At 41.5% G+C, this 19,350-nt stretch overlaps 1 protein-coding gene across 1 annotated transcript in view; it reads right to left on the bottom strand.

The window, feature by feature from the left end:
- LOC109887491 (glutamate receptor ionotropic, kainate 4) overlaps positions 1-19,350 on the bottom strand; it is a 435,871-nt gene that overhangs the window by 144,247 nt on the left and 272,274 nt on the right. The window contains exons 4-5 of the mRNA XM_031790434.1: positions 12,594-12,758; positions 2,482-2,579 (exon numbers count right to left, since the gene is read on the bottom strand). Of these exons, the coding sequence (XP_031646294.1) occupies positions 2,482-2,579; positions 12,594-12,758 (263 nt within the window). The remainder of the gene's footprint in view (positions 1-2,481; positions 2,580-12,593; positions 12,759-19,350) is intronic.

The raw sequence follows: 19,350 nt of genomic DNA, 5'->3' as shown, positions 1-19,350 counted from the left end.
AAAGTCACCATTGGCCTCATGGTGAAATCCCTGAGCGGTTTTCTTCCTCTCAGGCTACTGAATTAGGAAGGACGCCTGTATCTTTGTATTGACTGGGTGTAATGATTCACTATCCAAAGTGTAATTAATAACTTCACCATGCTCAAAGGGAAATTGATTGTCTGCTTTTATTTTTACCCATCTACAAATAGGTGCCCTTCTTTGCGAGGCATTGGAAAACCTCCCTGTTTTTTGTGGATGAATATGTGTTTGAAATCCACTGCGACTGAGGGAACTTATAGATAAGGATGTGTGGGGTATAGAGATGAGGTCATTCAAAAATCATGTTAAACACAATTATTGCGCACAGAGTGAGTCCATGCAACTTATTATGTGACTTGTTAAGCAATTATTTAGGCTTCCATAAAAGGGTTTGAATACTTATTGACTCAAGACATTTCAGCTTTTCATTTTGAATGAATTTGTCAAAAAGTTTGAAAAACATAATTCCACTTTGACATTATGGGTTATGGTGTGTAGGCCAGTGACATGTAACTTAAGGCTGTAACACAACAAAAATGTGGAACAAGTCAAGGGATGTGAATACTTTCTGAAGGCACTGTATACAACACATTGATTGCTCATTGATCTATTTGTCAGTGTTGGATGCACATTATACCAGCACATATGCAATATCAATAATCTCGACCTATAATAAATGTTAATCAACGTTAGTACTATGAGGCTACTGCATTAAACACACACCCCTGGCAATTATATTGGAAAACAATATTCTCCATCGCACTCCACTCTCCCCTCAAACAAGTCATAATAAAGTGGCCAAAGCACTCTCCCTCCCTCAGTCCCATAGACATGTTCCATCAGCCAGGGCCAGGCCTGTTGTCATCTACTGAGAAAGACTATCGACATGCCCAGTTTGCAAAAGGAGACCATTAGTGAGATATCACTTTCAAGGGTAATAACAGAGCAATATGGGCCCTTCATTCATTGTCCCGAGTACACCCTAACAGCTATTAAAGTAACTCCTCGAAATAGTATCCTGTTGGCCTTTTTTAAAAGCCAGGATGTGGCATCATCATGCTTTACATGTCATCACCGTTTTAGACCTGCAGAACTCACAGTCTTTGTGCCTGGCCTTTTAGATGGCATTTGCTTGAAACATGTTAACGTATTTGCCTTAATCACTTAGCATTAAAAGTTAAGATTAAGAACATCGTTAAGAACATCGTTAAGAACATCGTTAAGAACATCTCATGATATTTATATCTCCAGAGTCCGATAAACAGGTGGATACCATTTTTGTCTCTGTGTCCAGTATGAAGGAAGTTAGAGGTAGTTTTGCAAGCCAATGCTAACTAGCTTTAGCGCAGTGACTGGAAGTCTATGGGTGTCTGCTAGCATGCTCTGACTCTGGGGAAGTAGATAAAGGGCCTCATTGCCAAAATCACAAAGTAGTCCCTTTAAGGCAGCATTTCACAAACTTGGTCCTCGGGACCCCAAGAGGTGCACGTTTTGATTCGATGGTCCGATGAATACATTACAGAAAGTGAACTTGTTTATTAAGAACATACAATTTCATCTACATGTTAATTTATTCACACAGGAAATGACCTCAGATTCAGAACATTTCAAAGGGATAGACAGTATACATCACCAGAGGGAGTCCAAGCCTAAAGACTGATCCAATCATCACAGTTCTCATTAAAAAGTGACATATCGGAAAATAATTGTGATTTTTATTATAGACTTCTATAAATTGACATTTTGCATAATATCATGCATAAGAGACAGTAGTAACATCCAGCAATAGGCACAAATCCCTGAAGCCTAAGCAAAACTGCTCAACATCACAACTCAATGTACATATTACCTCAATTAACTCGACACCGGTGCCCCCGCACATTGACTCTGTACCGGTAACCCCTGTATATAGCCCCGCTATTGTTATTTACAGCCGCTCTTTAATTATTTGTTCATCTTATCTCTTTCTCAAACTGCATTGTTGGTGAAGGGCTTGTATAAGTAAGCATTTCACCGTCAGCTATTCGGCGCATGTATTCGGCGCATGTGAAAAAATACCATTTGATTTTATTTCATTTGAATGGACCCTGTACTGAACACGTATAGATGATGACTTTCGATGTTGTTCAAGGAGAGGTGGTCCTTCACAAAACTGACACACACACGGGCAGGACCAAGCCAATTACAATCCGTCTGAGAAATGATTCGATTGGATTAATGTTGTACACTGTTAAGTCCTTGACTCTTGGCCCCTTTGAAAATTCAGACAATAGCTTAGAACGTTATGAGAGAAAAAATACAAATCTGTCTGCTGTGGCATTGACATGAGTCGCAGACAAGGGTCAAGCACGGTCTCAAAATCACAGTAGTAATAAAACACATCGTTCCATAATATGACTGGCGAACTGTGCTATTGTGACAGGCAAAATAAAGCCAGTCAAAATACGAGCCGGTACTCACCTCTTTCTCTCCACAGATATTGCTGATGATGGAATTGGAAGCAGGGCTGGCAGAGGGACCCAGGACTGCCACCACTCCCTTAGACAGGATCTGGCACACTGTCAACACACAGAGACAAGCATCCAGTCAGATAATACAGGACAGGACATGGTCAAAAGGCCACATTCAGCCTGTTGAATAGGAGTTGTATGTTGCTTAGTGTGTGGTTTTATTCTACACTAACAGTCTGAGCCAGCGGTTCCCAGTCATCTTTAATAAGTAGGAGGTTTTGGTGTTTTCTGCCTATTAACTTGATCATGTTCTATCGATGTATTAACTTACAGCTGCTCTGTGTATGATTTCCCCTCACCGATAGTAAACCTACAGCTGTGGATTAAAATATGACAGATTGAATGGGGGTGCAATGATAGAACATAATTAGCAACAGGTTGGAATGCGATCTGGCCATGTGGAAGTTTTTCGCTAACCATTTAGAATCTCCTGTCAGGAAGCATTCTATTTAAGAGAACAATTGGGGACAAAAGTTGTACTCGAAAAGTGTCATGTCGGGAGTTAGTGCCAAGCAAAATGTGCCGTCATGCAGGGGCACAAGGATCTGGTTAAAATAATAGCTGAGAACTACATTTAATCTAAACATTTCAGGTATTTTATCAGTCTTCAAAAGGCAGTTGTGATCTGTCTTTTCAAACATCCACCATCACACTGAATCAGTGTCTAAAAGGGAACATTTTTAGGGAAATATAATTTTTCCTATACACTCCCCTGCACACGAGTTTGGGTTTTAATCTTACTTGCAGGGGAAACAAAAAACGCAATTTCAGGTGGGGCTTGATCCCTGTCTTTAATTAACATTGTATGGTAGTGAGGAGGAGGACTGCTGTCTTAAGATGTGGACTTCTTTTGACCAGTCAAAAAGTAGTGCACTATGTAGGGAATAGGGTGCCATTTCGGACACAACCGTGGAGGGAGACAGACTGGCTGGGGTGGGGGACGGGCCATGAACAAACACCAAATGCGGGTAAATATTTATAAAGGAAGAGTAAAGGGGACCATTTTGTTGCCATTGGAGCAAAGCTCGGGTACCTCGCCGAACGAGATTAGAAAATGACAGGAGCAGTGAATCAAATGATTAATAAATAATCCCTTTGGATTCCAATGGAGTGTCCCCTACACTCCCCTCCTTCTCCTCTCCCACCCACCTGCCCCTCTCTCCTCCATTTAAAGCACATTTGCACCTGTTTGCACAGCGTCACCGAACTACCAAGTGATCTGATTAGCCTGACATGACGCCCCATGAGGCTTTTTACAGGGGTGCATTTTCTATTTTACACAGGGAACAGAATATCCTGTTCTCATTTGTTCTACATTTGTTTTTATCACTTTGTACATTTATTTTGGAATTCCACCCTGTAAACGTAATTTGCCTGATGACGCACGATTGGATAAGGACAGACATTTCATACAAGTGCATTTTCATCCACTTTCACTCTCCTTGCTGCCTCTCCTCGATTACCTTTTTCAAAAGTAGGCGAGAGAGGACAGAGAGAGAACGCAGTAGTTGAGCAAATCCAATTGAGAAAAGGCCAATGTGTCCGTTTGGGATTCTTTTCCCGCTCCTCCTCGTTCTATGGCCAAAGCAATTTACATCCGTGACAAGTGACAACTTTTCCAATATGAATGTGGATCATTATAACGGAAACCTGCACCACTTCTGTCTAATCTTGGTCAGAAGGTCAGTGGGTTGTCTGGAGTCCATTCTGTTTGTTTACAATTGATTCCCTCAAATCAATTAAGTCTTATTGAAAGCTGCAGCAGCTGCAAATGAGATAAAGCCAACATATGCACGGGACCTGGAGTTTAGTTCTGTGAACCCACAGAAATATACACGTTCATATGCACACATTAATGCACACACACACACACACACACGCACACACACCACTCACACGCAGTAAGTGAAAATAACGTGGGGCAAAAAAGTATTTAGTCAGCCACCAATTGTGCAAGTTCTCCCACTTAAAAAGATGAGAGAGGCCTGTAATTTTCATCATAGGTAAAGTTCAACAATGAAAGACAAAATGAGAAAAAAAAATATCCAGAAAATCACATTGTAGGATTTTTAATTTATTTATTTGCAAATGATGGTGGAAAATAAGTATTTGGTCACCTACAAACAAGCAAGATTTCTGGCTCTCACAGACCTGTAACTTCTTCTTTAAGAGGATTCTCTGTCCTCCACTCGTTACCTGTATTAATGGCACCTGTTTGAACTTGTTATCAGTATAAAAGACACCTGTCCACAACCTCAAACAGTCACACTCCAAACTCCACTATGGTCAAGACCAAAGAGCTGTCAAAGGACACCAGAAACCAAATTGTAGACCTGCACCAGGCTGGGAAGACTGAATCTGCAATAGGTAAGCAGCTTGGTTTGAAGAAATCAAATGAAAACCTCCTTCCATCAGCAAGGGCATTGAAGATGAAACGTGGCTGGGTCTTTCAGCATGACAATGATCCCAAACACACCGCCCGCGCAACGAAGGAGTGGCTTCGTAAGAAGCATTTCAAGGTCCTGGAGTGGCCTAGCCAGTCTCCAGATCTCAACCCCATAGAAAATCTTTGGAGGGAGTTGAAAGTCCGTGTTGCCCAGCAACAGCCCCAAAACATCACTGCTCTAGAGGAGATCTGCATGGAGGAATGGGCCAAAATACCAGCAACAGTGTGTGAAAACCTTGTGAAGACATACAGAAAACGTTTGACCTCTGTCATTGCCAAAAAAGAGTCAATAACAAAGTATTGCGATAAACTTTTGTTATTGACCAAATACTTATTTTCCACCATAATTTGCAAATAAATTAATAAAAAATCCTACAATGTGATTTTCTGGATTTTATTTCTCATTTTGTCTGTCATAGTTGAAGTGTACCTATGATGAAAATTACAGGCCTCTCTCATCTTTTTACGTGGGAGAACTTACACAATTGGTGGCTGACTAAATACATTTTTGCCCCACTGTATGTGGCTTTTTGGATACATCTGAACACGTGTGAACAAATCAGATGTGAAAAACAGTCAGACACATGTGGTTTCCCAACATTTCATGTGTACTCATGTCTGCTACACTTTCACATATGCATTTTCACACTTTAACTACAACTAGAGCTGTCAAATGATTACAAAAATGGATGGAGTACAGTGCCTTGCGAAAGTATTCGCCCCCCTTGAACTTTGCGACCTTTTGCCACATTTCAGGCTTCAAACATAAATATATAAAACTGTATTTTTTTGTGAAGAATGAACAACAAGTGGGACACAATCATGAAGTGGAACGACATTTATCGGATATTTCAAACTTTTTTAACAAATCAAAAACTGAAAAATTGGGCGTGCAAAATTATTCAGCCCCTTTACTTTCAGTGCAGCAAACTCTCTCCAGAAGTTCAGTGAGGATCTCTGAATGATCCAATGTTGACCTAAATGACTAATGATGATAAATACAATCCACCTGTGTGTAATCAAGTCTCCGTATAAATGCACCTGCACTGTGATAGTCTCAGAGGTCCGTTAAAAGCGCAGAGAGCATCATGAAGAACAAGGAACACACCAGGCAGGTCCGAGATACTGTTGTGAAGAAGTTTAAAGCCGGAATTGGATACAAAAAGATTTCCCAAACTTTAAACATCCCAAGGAGCACTGTGCAAGCGATAATATTGAAATGGAAGGAGTATCAGACCACTGCAAATCTACCAAGACCTGGCCGTCCCTCTAAACTTTCAGCTCATACAAGGAGAAGACTGATCAGAGATGCAGCCAAGAGGCCCATGATCACTCTGGATGAACTGCAGAGATCTACAGCTGAGGTGGGAGACTCTGTCCATAGGACAACAATCAGTCGTATATTGCACAAATCTGGCATTTATGGAAGAGTGGCAAGAAGAAAGCCATTTCTTAAAGATATCCATAAAAAGTGTTGTTTAAAGTTTGCCACAAGCCACCTGGGAGACACACCAAACATGTGGAAGAAGGTGCTCTGGTCAGATGAAACCAAAATTGAACTTTTTGGCAACAATGCAAAACGTTATGTTTGGCGTTAAAGCAACACAGCCCATCACCCTGAACACACCATCCCCACTGTCAAACATGGTGGTGGCAGCATCATGGTTTGGGCCTGCTTTTCTTCAGCAGGGACAGGGAAGATGGTTAAAATTGATGGGAAGATGGATGGAGCCAAATACAGGACCATTCTGGAAGAAAACCTGATGGAGTCTGCAAAAGACCTGAGACTGGGACGGAGATTTGTCTTCCAACAAGACAATGATCCAAAACATAAAGCAAAATCTACAATGGAATGGTTCAAAAATAAACATATCCAGGTGTTAGAATGGCCAAGTCAAAGTCCAGACCTGAATCCAATCGAGAATCTGTGGAAAGAACTGCTGTTCACAAATGCTCTCCATCCAACTTCACTGAGCTCGAGCTGTTTTGCAAGGAGGAATGGGAAAAAATGTCAGTCTCTCGATGTGCAAAACTGATAGAGACATACCCCAAGCGACTTACAGCTGTAATCGCAGCAAAAGGTGGCGCTACAAAGTATTAACTTAAATTTTTTCCCATTCCTCCTTGCAGAACAGCTCGAGCTCAGTGAGGTTGGATGGCTCTTTCTAATAGTCACTGACCAACGTATGAAGAAGAGAGGCGTGTACCTGCAATTAACGCACTTGAATTATTATACTCAGGTAGGCTAAATTACCTTTATACAGAATGGCGTTACAGAATTTGCAATCTCATATGTGGAAAAATTGCTACTGCAACATGTTAACACCACCTTTTAACATGTGAGGAGAATGACACCATTTCACCACCATGTTCACCATGTTGAACGTGAGATTTTCACATGAGAAATGGTATATCCCATTTTTCATAAAATTCAAGTGAGGTGAAAACACATTTTTCTCACATGTGAAAAAGTGGTGTTAACATGTGAACTCTAAATTTCACATACATTCGACATGCGATTTTTGTCAGGGCAATCACACACACACCTCTACAAAGCTTGGTGGTCTTGGCTGACTTTCTATCCATCCTACATGGCCATAACCAGAGCTCTAATAAAAGGCAGGAACAGCTCTGGTGTTGTGTAAAAAGCTGGGGCTGGGTGGGCAGAAAGACGCACACACACACACACACACACACACACACACACACACACACACACACACACACACACACACACTGGGCTGGGCAGGTAGTGCTGGCTGTGTGACATTTCCCCCTTACTGGTGCCACTGATCCATCCCTAATCCAATTTCTACCTGGGCACATCCACTACAGCACTAAATTAGAATGGGGTTTACAGGTAGCCAACCAAGCAGGGAGAGGAATACAGTTGTTTTTATGCATGAGGAGGAGCTACCGCGACCATAAAGATCTACTAATTCTGAGAATTGCAAGGAAGGTTCCTCTTTTTTTATAACAATAGGGTTACTGTCCTCAATTTGGAAGCCCCAGTTCAATAAGGTTACTGACTGAATGATGGTAGGAATCTAATGGGCGTACACCTACAGTACAAGGTGCTTTTAACCCCCTAGAGTCGATTGACGCAGAGGTGCATCAATCTAAGTAACATGATTTAAAAAATCCCCATCCGTTTAAGTTTTTCTCAATCCACCACATCCGCCTATGTTATACTTACGCATCTGCGGTGAAAGGTGGCAGAGCTAGAGCGGTGTTTGCCAGACCATGAGACATCACAAAAATGGGTCTTGTCATGAAAACGTCTGTAATACGGACTCTATATGCCGTCATTGTAAATACGAATTTGTTCTGAATTGACTTGCCTAGTTAAAAAGAGGTTCATTTACGGAAAGGGGAGCACGATGGCGGTCTCCATTTTGCTCTATAACCCCCACAAGTGTCAGGGGACTCTTCTGAAGTCGGTACTGTTGATGACAACTTCTGTTTGTAGCATCAGAAGCATTTGGGCTACAAACTAATGTGGAAAGGTGATATTCTCTCCGTTTTGCTCTACGACCCCCACAAGTGTCACAGGACTAGTCTGAAGGTAACCAGTACCGTTTTTAAAAAATGAACAGAAGTATGAAAGTAGTTTCATGCCTACCCAAAAAAAGTGTTTAAACACAGTATGAGCTTTCTTATATCTCCAAATACTTCAAAACCTTGTTTCTTATGATTGATTTTTTGACTGTAATTTTTTAAACATTTATGAATGTGTTATTCAATGCATTTCTCTGGGCTATAGTAGTAAAGGACAAATTCTATATTTTACCAAAATATACACCACCGTTCAAATGTTTGGGGTCACTTAGAAATGTCCTTGTTTTCAATGAAAACATACATGAAATTAGTTGCAAAATGAATAGGAAATATAGTCGAGACTAAATAATGATTTTTTAATTTAAATAATAACTGTGTCCTTCAAACTTTGCTTTCATCAAAGAATCCTCCATTTGCAGAAATTACAGTCTTGCAGACCTTTGGCATTCCAGTTGTCAATTTGTTGAGGTAATCTGAAGAGATTTCAGCCAATGCTTCCTGAAGCACCTCCCACAAGTTGGATTGGCTTCTTACGTACTATACGGTCAAGCTGCTCCCAAAACAGCTCAATAGGGTTGAGATGTTACTGTGCTGGCCACTCCATTATAGACAGAATACCAGCTGACTGCTTCTTCCCTAAATACTTCCCTAAATAAATGACTGGGTCATTGTCCTGTTGTAGGAGGAAATTGGCTCCAAGCGCCGTCCACAGGGTATGGCATGGCGTTGCAAAATGGAGTGATAGCTTTCCTTCAAGATCCCTTTTACCCTGTACAAATCTCCCACTTTACCACCACCAAAGCACCCCCAGACCATCACATTGCCACCACCATGCTTGACAGATGGCGTCAAGCACTCCTCCAGCATCTTTTCATTTTTTTTTTGCGTCTCACAAATGTTCTTCTTTGTGATCCGAAAACCTCAAACTTAGATTTGTCTGTCCATTACACTTTTTTCCAATCTTCCTTTGTCCGGTGTCTGTGTTCATTAGCCCATCTTAATATTTTATTGGCCAGTCTGAGATATGGCTTTTTCTTTGCAACTCTGCCTCGAAGGCCAGCATCTCGGAGTTGCCTCTTCACTGTTGACGTTGAGACTGGTGTTTTGCGGGTACTATTTAATGAAGCTGCCAGTTGAGGACTTGTGAGGTGTCTGTTTCTCAAAATAGACACTCTAATGAACTTGTCCTCTTGCTCAGGTGTGCACTGGGGCCTCCCACTCTTCTTTCTATTCTGGTTAGAGCCAAATTTGCGCTGTTAAATGACGGGAGTAGAACACAACGGTGTACGAGATGTTCAGTTTCTTGGCAAATTCTCGCATTGAATAGCCATAATTTCTCAGAACAAGAATAGTCTGACGAGTTTAACAAGAAAGGTCTTTGTTTCTGGCCATTTAAGCCTGTAATCGAACCCACAAATGCTGATGCTCCAGATACTCAACTAGTCTAAAGAAGGCCAGTTTTATTGATTCTTTAAACCAGGACAACAGTTTTCAGCTGTGCTAACATAATTGCAAAAGGGTTTTCTAATGATCAATTAGCCTTTTAAAATGATAAACTTGGATTAGGTAACACACGTGCCATTGGAATACAGGAGTGATGGTTGCTGATAGTAGGCCTCTGTACGCCTATGTAGATATTCCATAAAAAATCTGCCGTTTCCAGCTACCATAGTCATTTACAAAATCAAAATATCTACACTGTATTTCTGATCAATTTGCTGTTATTTTAATGGACAAAAAAATTGCTTTTCTTTCAAAGTGACCCCAAACTTTAGAACGGTAGAATATATATACAGTTGAAGTCGGAAGTTTACATACACCTTAGCCAAATACCTTTTCACAATTCCTAACATTTAATCCTAGTAAAAATTCCCTGTCTGAGGTCAGTTAGGACCACCACTGTATTTTAAGAATGTGAAATGTCAGAATAATAGTTGAGAGAAAGATTTATTTAAACTTTTATTTCACATATTTCTATTTCATATATCACATTCCCAGTGGGTCAAATGTTTACATATACTCAATTAATATTTGGTAGCATTGCCTTTAAATTGTTTAACTTGGGTCAAACGTTTCGGGTAGCCTTCCACAAGGTGCCCACAGTAATTTTGGTGAATTTTGGCCCATTCCTCCTGACAGAGCTGGTGTAACTGAGTCAGGTTAGTAGGCCTCCTTGCTCACACAAGCTTTTTCAGTTCTGCCCCTATAGGGTTAAGGTCAGGGCTTTGTGATGGCCACTCCAATACCTTGACTTTGTTGTCCTTAAACCATTTTGCCACAACTTTGGAAGTATGTTTGGGGTCATTGTCCATTGTACCTGTTTCCTCCAGCATCTTCACAAGGTCCTTTGCTGTTGTTCTGGGATTGATTTGCACTTTTCGCACTAAAGTACGTTTATCTCTAGGAAACAGAATGCGTCTCCTTCCTGAGCAGTATGACGGCTTCAGTATGAAGGTACCCCGTACAGATGAACGGGGTACCTTCAAGCGCTTGGAAATTGCTCCCAAGGATGAACCAGACTTGTGGAGGTCTACAATTATTTTCCTGAGGTCTTGGCTGATTTCTTTTGATTTCCCCATGTTGTCTAAAGAGGCACTGAGTTTGAAGGTAGTCCTTGAAATACATCCACAGGTACACCTCCAAGTGACTCAGATGATGTCAATTAGCCTATCAGAAGCTTCTAAAGCCATGACATCATTTTCTGGAATTTTCCAAGCTGTTTAAAGGCACAGTCAACTTAGTGTATGTAAACTTCTGACCCACTGGAATTGTGATACAGTGAATTATAAGTGAAATAACCTGTCTGTAAACAATTGTCGGAAAAATTACTTGTGTCATGCACAAAGTAGATGTCCTAACTGACTTGCCAAAACTATAGTTTGTTAATAAGAAATGTGTGGAGTGGTTGAAAAACGAGTTTTAATGACTCCAACCTAAGTGCATGTAAACTTCCGACTTCAACTGTACATGTATATTTTTGAGGGATACCTAATGGGGTCATAAAATTCTAACTCAAATATCTAAATGCTTTTTTTCATCTAATCAAAGTAGCTGGTGTAAAAATACCAGCACTAAAACCAACTAGTTGAAATGTAAATACATTATTAATATTTCATTGCACAAGGTCATAGTGATAGGCTATTGACATTGTTAAGATCCAAATCCTGTCCACCTCATTAGAGCTGTAGTATTTACTGTATATCTTTAGGCTAGTCATTCAAACAGCTAGGTAACAAGGAAACAAAACAAGGTCCAAAATCTAACATCCAGACATCAACATACCTTTTGGCTCCTGAAAGGTCCAAATATGACTGCTCATTTTGCTCTTTCACACGATAGAGCACCTCAGCTATTTTCCAATCATTTGTTTACCACTGTTCTCGCTACTACAAATATTACTAAACAAGATAGACTCTCGCTGTACTCAAGGGATTTCTGAAAGCAGGGGATAACAAGGGGAGACAGGCACAGAATTTAAAAGACTGACAGACAGAAGGACGAATGGACGGACGGATAGACAGACACTGACAGACAGACACTGACAGAGACAGCCAACCAGTAAGAAAGAAAGAAAGAAAGAAAGAAAGAAAGAAAGAAAGAAAGAAAGAAAGAAAGAAAGAAAGAAAGAAAGACACAGACAGACAGACAGACAGACAGACAGACAGACAGACAGACAGACAGACAGACAGACAGACAGACAGACAGACAGACAGACAGACAGACAGACAGACAGACAGACAGACAGACAGACAGACACTGAGAGACAGCCAACCAGTAAGACAGACACTGACAGACAGACATTGACAGACAGACACTGACAGACATTGACAGACAGACATTGACAGACAGACACTGACAGACAGACACTGACAGACAGACCCTGACAGAGACAGCCAACCAGTAAGACAGACAGACATTGACAGACATTGACAGACATTGACAGACAGACAGACAGACAGACAGACGTTCTAATGTGACACTGTGGTCTTTCACTTTTTGAAAATGATAACAGTCGGGAAGCCACCTCGTTCTCTCATCCTCAACCGCCCACTACTTACTGGTCTCTCCCATCTCATATTCACTGTCTCTCAGTAGCTCAAAGATGTCCACCTCCAGCTTTCCCGTTGTGGAGCGGTTACTGGACCGGTTGATGCTGTCCTTTGCCAGAGTGATGGCCAATCGCTCACCCCGGCTGCACTCCATTGGGTCGTCAAGTATGGCGGCTGCAAAAGAGAATGGGAAGAAAGAATAACATTAGAAGGGATCTTTGGCAACCCAGTATCACGATGGGCCACATTGTCAAGACACGGTGCGTATACTTCATGATTTCCTCAGTGCTGCACAAACTGTGCTGCAAATAATGCAGAACTACAGAGATCACACATATGCTTCATGGGATGGTTATATAATTACTAAATGTATAGTCAGTATAAACAAGTGACAACATGCTACAGTGTAAAAAAAAGAAGAAGAAGAAGCCAAAACACAACCGCTTTACAAATCTTGTGATTCCTAATCCGGAGCAGCAGCCAGCAAGGTCCTATCTAAGTGTGAAACTCAATCAAATGCATGAGTGATGAGGCAACACATTTTAAAGGGCTGTTCTGTTCACTCGTGATTTATCGAAACCATGTCGGAATGAACATATTTGTTTCACGCATGACGCACACGCTGCATGTGTCATATGTGTGTGTGTGTGTTTGTGGGGGGGGGGATTAATATGAATGAATCAGACAACCAGTTGAGAGATCGGGCCTTGCTGTGTCCTAGCAAGCAAATGAGCAACTCAGTGGTCGATTCACACGACAGTTTTAGGATAACTGAAAAGGCACACAGTGCCTAGCTTGCAATCCTGAGTGTGTCCCAAGACAGCAGGTTCAGGTTCAACACTCCAGCGTAATTAGTCGAATTAGACTAGGGTGAAGTAAAAAAAACACGACATTCTAGGTAGAAATCAATGGATGAGGGAAGTGAACCCTGAGCTCACCATGTTGTAAGTAAAACAGGGAATTGAGAATATGAATTGTATAATTCCCTCCAACATAGACACAATCCACCAGAAGCTATTTACAATCGGCTTAAGTGCTAAATAATAGCTTTCTTTCTGTAGGAATGTAGCCTAACGGTGAGGTCAGTCAATGCAAGTACAGACGTGTGTATAACTGACCCCTGCATTTCTCTGTGCTTTGCGCCAATACATAAACTCAACCTGTAGAGCAAAATGAAAGGTTCCACTAAAGAGGGGGTCGTTTGCCTGACCATTTTGTTGAACGATAACTGCAAAAACATTCACACTACGGGCTCCATTTTAACAGCAATCACAGCTATTGCTGCTTTCCCTGAGTTGTCCAGCGAGTGAGATTAACAGCACTGTAATTAGATACGGGATCGGATGTAGATGGAGGGCAAGGACAATGTAATAATTACTGTAGCATTAGAGCTGATAAACCACAGCCACGGCGGGATAAAACTGTCCTCGCAGCAATTATGGATGTTTACAAAGATTCAGATGAAGGTATAGCAAAAAGGTTGCCTGAGGTTTATTTATCCATATATTTTTCCATTTTTCCATTATTTTACTGTGGAGGAAGAATGAGAATTTGCTCGGTAACATAGATAATTAAGATGTCTTATCTGCATAATATTCTTAAATGATTGAACTGTGGAACTCTTGTTATTAGGAAGTATCCTTTCGGACTCTGGTGTTGGCAGTTGCACTTCCTCCCTCATATGAGCCTCGGTCACTTAGGTGTGCCGAAGCCTCGGTCACTCTCGGCCCAGAGAGGGGAGAAGCCAGGCTTGTCTATCACATGTCCCGGTTGCTATGCAGAATATCAGAAAGAGAAGAGGACAGGAGGGAACATTGTCTTCATATGCGAATATGTATCTTTACCTATTACAAACCATGTGAAAGGATGGTGTGATTAGTGGGGAACCAATACATTGTCTCCACAATGCCTGTGCCCAGTCACTCCCTGCTTCGGCCTTGTGGGAGATAAGGTCTGAGACAGGATGTGTGGGGTAGTGTCTGGAACCATTGTACGTCATCTCTGATGTTACACCGATCCTGGGATAGTGTATAACCCAGAGGTTCACCCCCTCAGTGAGCTCGTCTAGCTAGGTGTGTGGTCAAGGACATGAGTTTTACTTGAGATCGGGGTATCTGGAGTTGACAATTGATTTATGCCATAGAATGAGTTGGTGTTTCTGTACTGTGAAGTACCAGGGAAAGAACAGTCTTCATAGCAAATTCTATCTTGCTGGGGGATACTCCTTTCTCATATATCAAGTCTGACCTTGTGAACCATTCCACACATCTGTTGTTTGTCATGGAGACTAAGGTGGTGTATCTTTGCTATAAAATATCTTTGTATCCTTTGTGCCGGGACACTAAACGAATCATCTAAGGGCGGTTCGTCGACCAGCCATCGTTATTGCAGAGCTCTCACTAACAAATATGTATTTTAAGAATAACTCTGACTTGTGTGATAAGTTTGTCTCTCCTGATTTGATAATACAGAAATAACCACCACATTACTCTTAATTAAACTTTTGGTGAATAACGGGATTCAAAGAGGGAGATACTGGATTAGTCAGTATGTACAGATTGTGCCTTGCCTTGTCTCTGCTAGTGCAAACAGAACGTAGCCTACAGAATATAATTAACATGATGGGGAAGAAGCTTTTATCCAATTAAAATGTATATGGATTTGATTGCAAGAAAAACATGGACAGTTTGTCTCACCCAAAGTTTAATTTGGAGAAACATTTGCAAATTAACACTTTAAAAAGCAATGAACATGTGATGAGTTCCTGACAAAATACCACATTTTACATAATTTTTACTTGTCAAAATTGAGATTTTAGAGTCGCTATGAAGGGTGTTTGAATATGCAATTAACTGACTTGGTATAACTTTACTTTTACTAACTTTACTTTATTAGATCTACATGGCAGTCAATTATAGTCAATTCTAATACAAAACATTGGGGTTTGCGAGATGTACAGTGCATTCGGAAAGTAAATAGATTTTATTTTATTCCCTCTAAAATCTACACACAATACACCACAAAGTCAATGAAAAAACACGTTTTTAGAAATGTATACAAATGTATATATATAAAAAACTGAAATATCACATTTGCATATGTATTCAGACCCTTTATTCAGTACTTTGTTGAAGCACCTTTGTCAGCGATTACAGCCTCAAGTCTTCTTGGGTATGACACTACAAGCTTGGCACACCTGTATTTGGGGAGTTTCTCCCATTCTTCTCTGCAGATCCTCTCAAGCCCTGTCAGGTTGGATGGGGAGCGTCGCTCCACAGCTATGTTCAGGTTCTCTCCAGAGATGTTCGATCTGGTTCAAGTCCGAGCTCGGGCTGGGCCACTCAAGGACATTCAGAGACTTGTCCCAAAGCCACTACTGCGTTGTCTTGACCGTGGGCTTAGGGTGGTTGTCCTGTTAAAAGGTGAACCTTCACCCCAGTCTGAGGCCCTTAGCACTATGGAGCAGGTTTTCATCAAGAACCTTTCTGTACTTTGCTCCGTTCATCTTTCCCTCAATCCTGACTAGTCACCCAGTTCCTGCCACTGAAAAACATCCCCACAGCATGATGCTGCCACCACCATGCTTCACTGTAGGGATGGTGCCAGGTTTGCTTCAGACGTGATGCTTAGCATTCAGGTCAAAGAGTTCAATCTTGGTTTCATCAGACCAAAGAATCTTGTTTCTCATGGTCTGAGAGTCCTTTAGGTGCCTTTTGGCAAATTCCAGGCGGGCTGTCATGTGTCATCATTTTACTGAGGAGTGGCTTCTGTCTAGCCACTCTACCATAAAGGCCTGATTGGTGGAGTCCTGCAGAGACTGTTGTCCTTATGGGATGTTCTCCCATCTCTACAGAGCAACTCTGGAGCTCTGTCAGAGTGAACATCGGGTTCTTGGTCCCCTACCTGACTAAGCCCCTTCTCCCCTGATTGCTCAGTTTGGCCAGGCGGTCAGTTCTAGGAAGAGTCTTGGTGGTTCCAAACTTCTTCCACTGTGTTCTTGGGGACATTCAATGCTGTAGAATTGTTTTGGTACCCTACCCTAGATCTGTGTCTCGACACAATTCCTTCGACCTAATGGCTTGGTTTTCGCTCCGACATGCAACTATCCACTGTGGGACCTTATATTGACAGGTGTGTGCCTTTCCAAATCATGTTCAATTAAGTGAATTTCCCACAGGTGGACTCCCATCAAATTGTAGAAATGGGGCGGCAGGTAGCCTAGTGTTTAGAGCGTTGGGCAAGAGCGTTGGGCAAGAGCATTGGGCAAGAGCATTGGGCAAGAGCATTGGGCAAGAGCGTTGGGCAAGAGCGTTGGGCAAGAGCATTGGGCAAGAGCGTTGGGCAAGAGCATTGGGCAAGAGCATTGGGCAAGGTTGTTAGATCGAATCCCTGAGCTGACAAGGTAAACATCTGACATTCTGCCCCTGAACAAGGCAGTTAACCCACTGTTCCTAGGCCGTCATTGTAAATAAGAATTTGTTCTTAACTGACTTGCCTAGTTAAATAAAGGTAAAAAATGATTTTTTGAATTTCCCACAGGTGGACTCCAATCAAATTGTAGAAACATCTCAAGGATGATCAATGGAAACAGGATGAACCTGAGCGCAATTTCGAGTCTCATAGCAAAGGGCCTGAATATTTATGTAAATGAGGTATCTCTGTTATTTATTTTTATAAATGTGCAACATCAAAGAATATAACTGTTTTTGCTTTGTCATTATGAGCTATTGTGTGTAGATTGATGAAGAAAAAAACGTAACAAAATGTGGATAAAGGGGTCTATATATTTATACACAAAGCACACTGCATAAAGACATGACCAACAGACAGTGTATGTAACATACATGTTTTAATGTTTAAAAAGTAGACTACAACGAATGTCTCCCTGCCTGTTTGAATAGCATGTCTATCCGCCTGTTTGTCTGCCTGTCCACCGTCAGTTCCACAGCCCAAATTGGTCTCACACCCTCAAATACTGCCTCTGGGCAAGTTTTATTCTGTTTCTATAGTGAGAGCAGAAAGGGCCAGAGCTGGGCAATTCGATATTTCCCCCCCCCCTCCAAAGCAGCTCACAACAAAGCCAGGGAGACGCAGACATTGGGCCGACACATAGTTCTGTTTAATGTGGTCACTTGGAATGTGGTACGGATAATCAACTGATGAAACAATGCATGAGCACGACAATGCATGCATACGATCCAACAGACTGGCGAACTCAATCCCTGTGACATTCTAGAAGCTTGAACAATCAACAGGAAGGTCTGTTATGAAGAGGTGACATTTGTGAGTGGTCGATATGTAATGGTTGAGTAATAGGAATTGTGGCGGAGGTACAGTAATGCTGTATTCAGCCTGGAAGACATGGGGTAGCCCTTGAACCTTTTAAACCAATCAATTGGCATCCGAGAGGCGTGCCGAGGCATTGCAGTACAGCACAAGCAGAGACAATACCTGTCTTTCTCTCTACATGTCTGTAATACGCGTTACATTTTGAAAGCTCTTAGGTGTGCCGAAGCCTGGCGATATAACCTGATATGGAGAAGAGGAAGGACACAATGGGGGTGAACTGGGCTTTGGACACGTGGTGATTTTGAATCAATGATGTAGTGCACTATTATTGCGGCCACCTTTAGTATTGGTAAACATAGTTGAACGTTGCAGATAGCAATGTCCTCAACAGAGCTGGCGTGAATTGTAATATCAACAGTAAATGTCAGAGATGTGTTTGTTCTACATTATAGACACTGAACAAAAACATAAACACAGCATGTAAAGTGTTGGTCCCATGTTTCATGAGTTGAAATAAACAATCCCAGAAAATGTTCCATACGTACAAAAATCTTCTATCTTTCACATTTTGTGCACAAATTTGTTGACATCCCTGTTAGTGAGCATTTCTCCTTAGCCAATAGAATCCATCCACCTGACAGGTGTGGCATATTAAGAACCTGATTAGAGAGCATGATCATTACACAGGTGGGTGCGCCATTTTGTGGAGAAAAACTATTTTCTGAATTCTGATTGGCTGGGCCTGGCTGCCATGGGCCCCTGCCCAGTCATTTGAAACCCATAGATTAGAGCCAACATTTATTTCAATTGACTGATTTTCTTATATGAACTGTAACTCAGTAAAATCTTTGAAACTGTTGCATGTTTAGTTAATATTGTTGTTCAGCATATTTATGTCTGGACATTCCATCACTGTGCCTTGCTGAACAGTCCCATGCCTACGGATAGGGAAAGTGGCAGAACGGCCAGACCTGAGTTTCTCCATTGAAGATACATTGCTACATATTCAGAACCTAAGAACATTGCTTATACAGTCATTGCATATGCAGTTCTCCATGCATACTGCCGTGCCTACAGAGAGTGATTCACAACTTCAGATGCCTCGCAAACAACTGTTGAGTATCTCATGGGATGTGGGATGTGTAAGCATCTGTGGTGCATCTCAGCGACTTGAGGACGTTAGACGATTCCTTTGCTTTCTCGTCTGCAGTGAATTATTATCCCACTGCAACATGTATTCACAGGGAATCTTCCATGTTTATCCTAAGAACATGGCAACATTGAAATAAGAGAGAGAACACAAAGACAGAGCACTGCAATTGCCAGTTGATCCAAAACTTAATAGCATAACATTAAATATGACTGCGCTCTGGTCTGGTTTTTACAACCATTCAAATGGCAAAGCACCTCATCAGGTGTTCTAGCGGTCCTCGGGGGTGTCCTAATTCATCGCTGCAGTCTCTTATCAGAAAGGCTC

The sequence above is a fragment of the Oncorhynchus kisutch genome, linkage group LG15, assembly GCF_002021735.2.
Source record: "Oncorhynchus kisutch isolate 150728-3 linkage group LG15, Okis_V2, whole genome shotgun sequence".
NCBI lineage: Eukaryota > Metazoa > Chordata > Actinopteri > Salmoniformes > Salmonidae > Oncorhynchus > Oncorhynchus kisutch.
The sequence above is the reverse complement of the archived record's forward strand: the minus strand, read 5'-3'. Positions and strand labels throughout refer to the sequence as shown.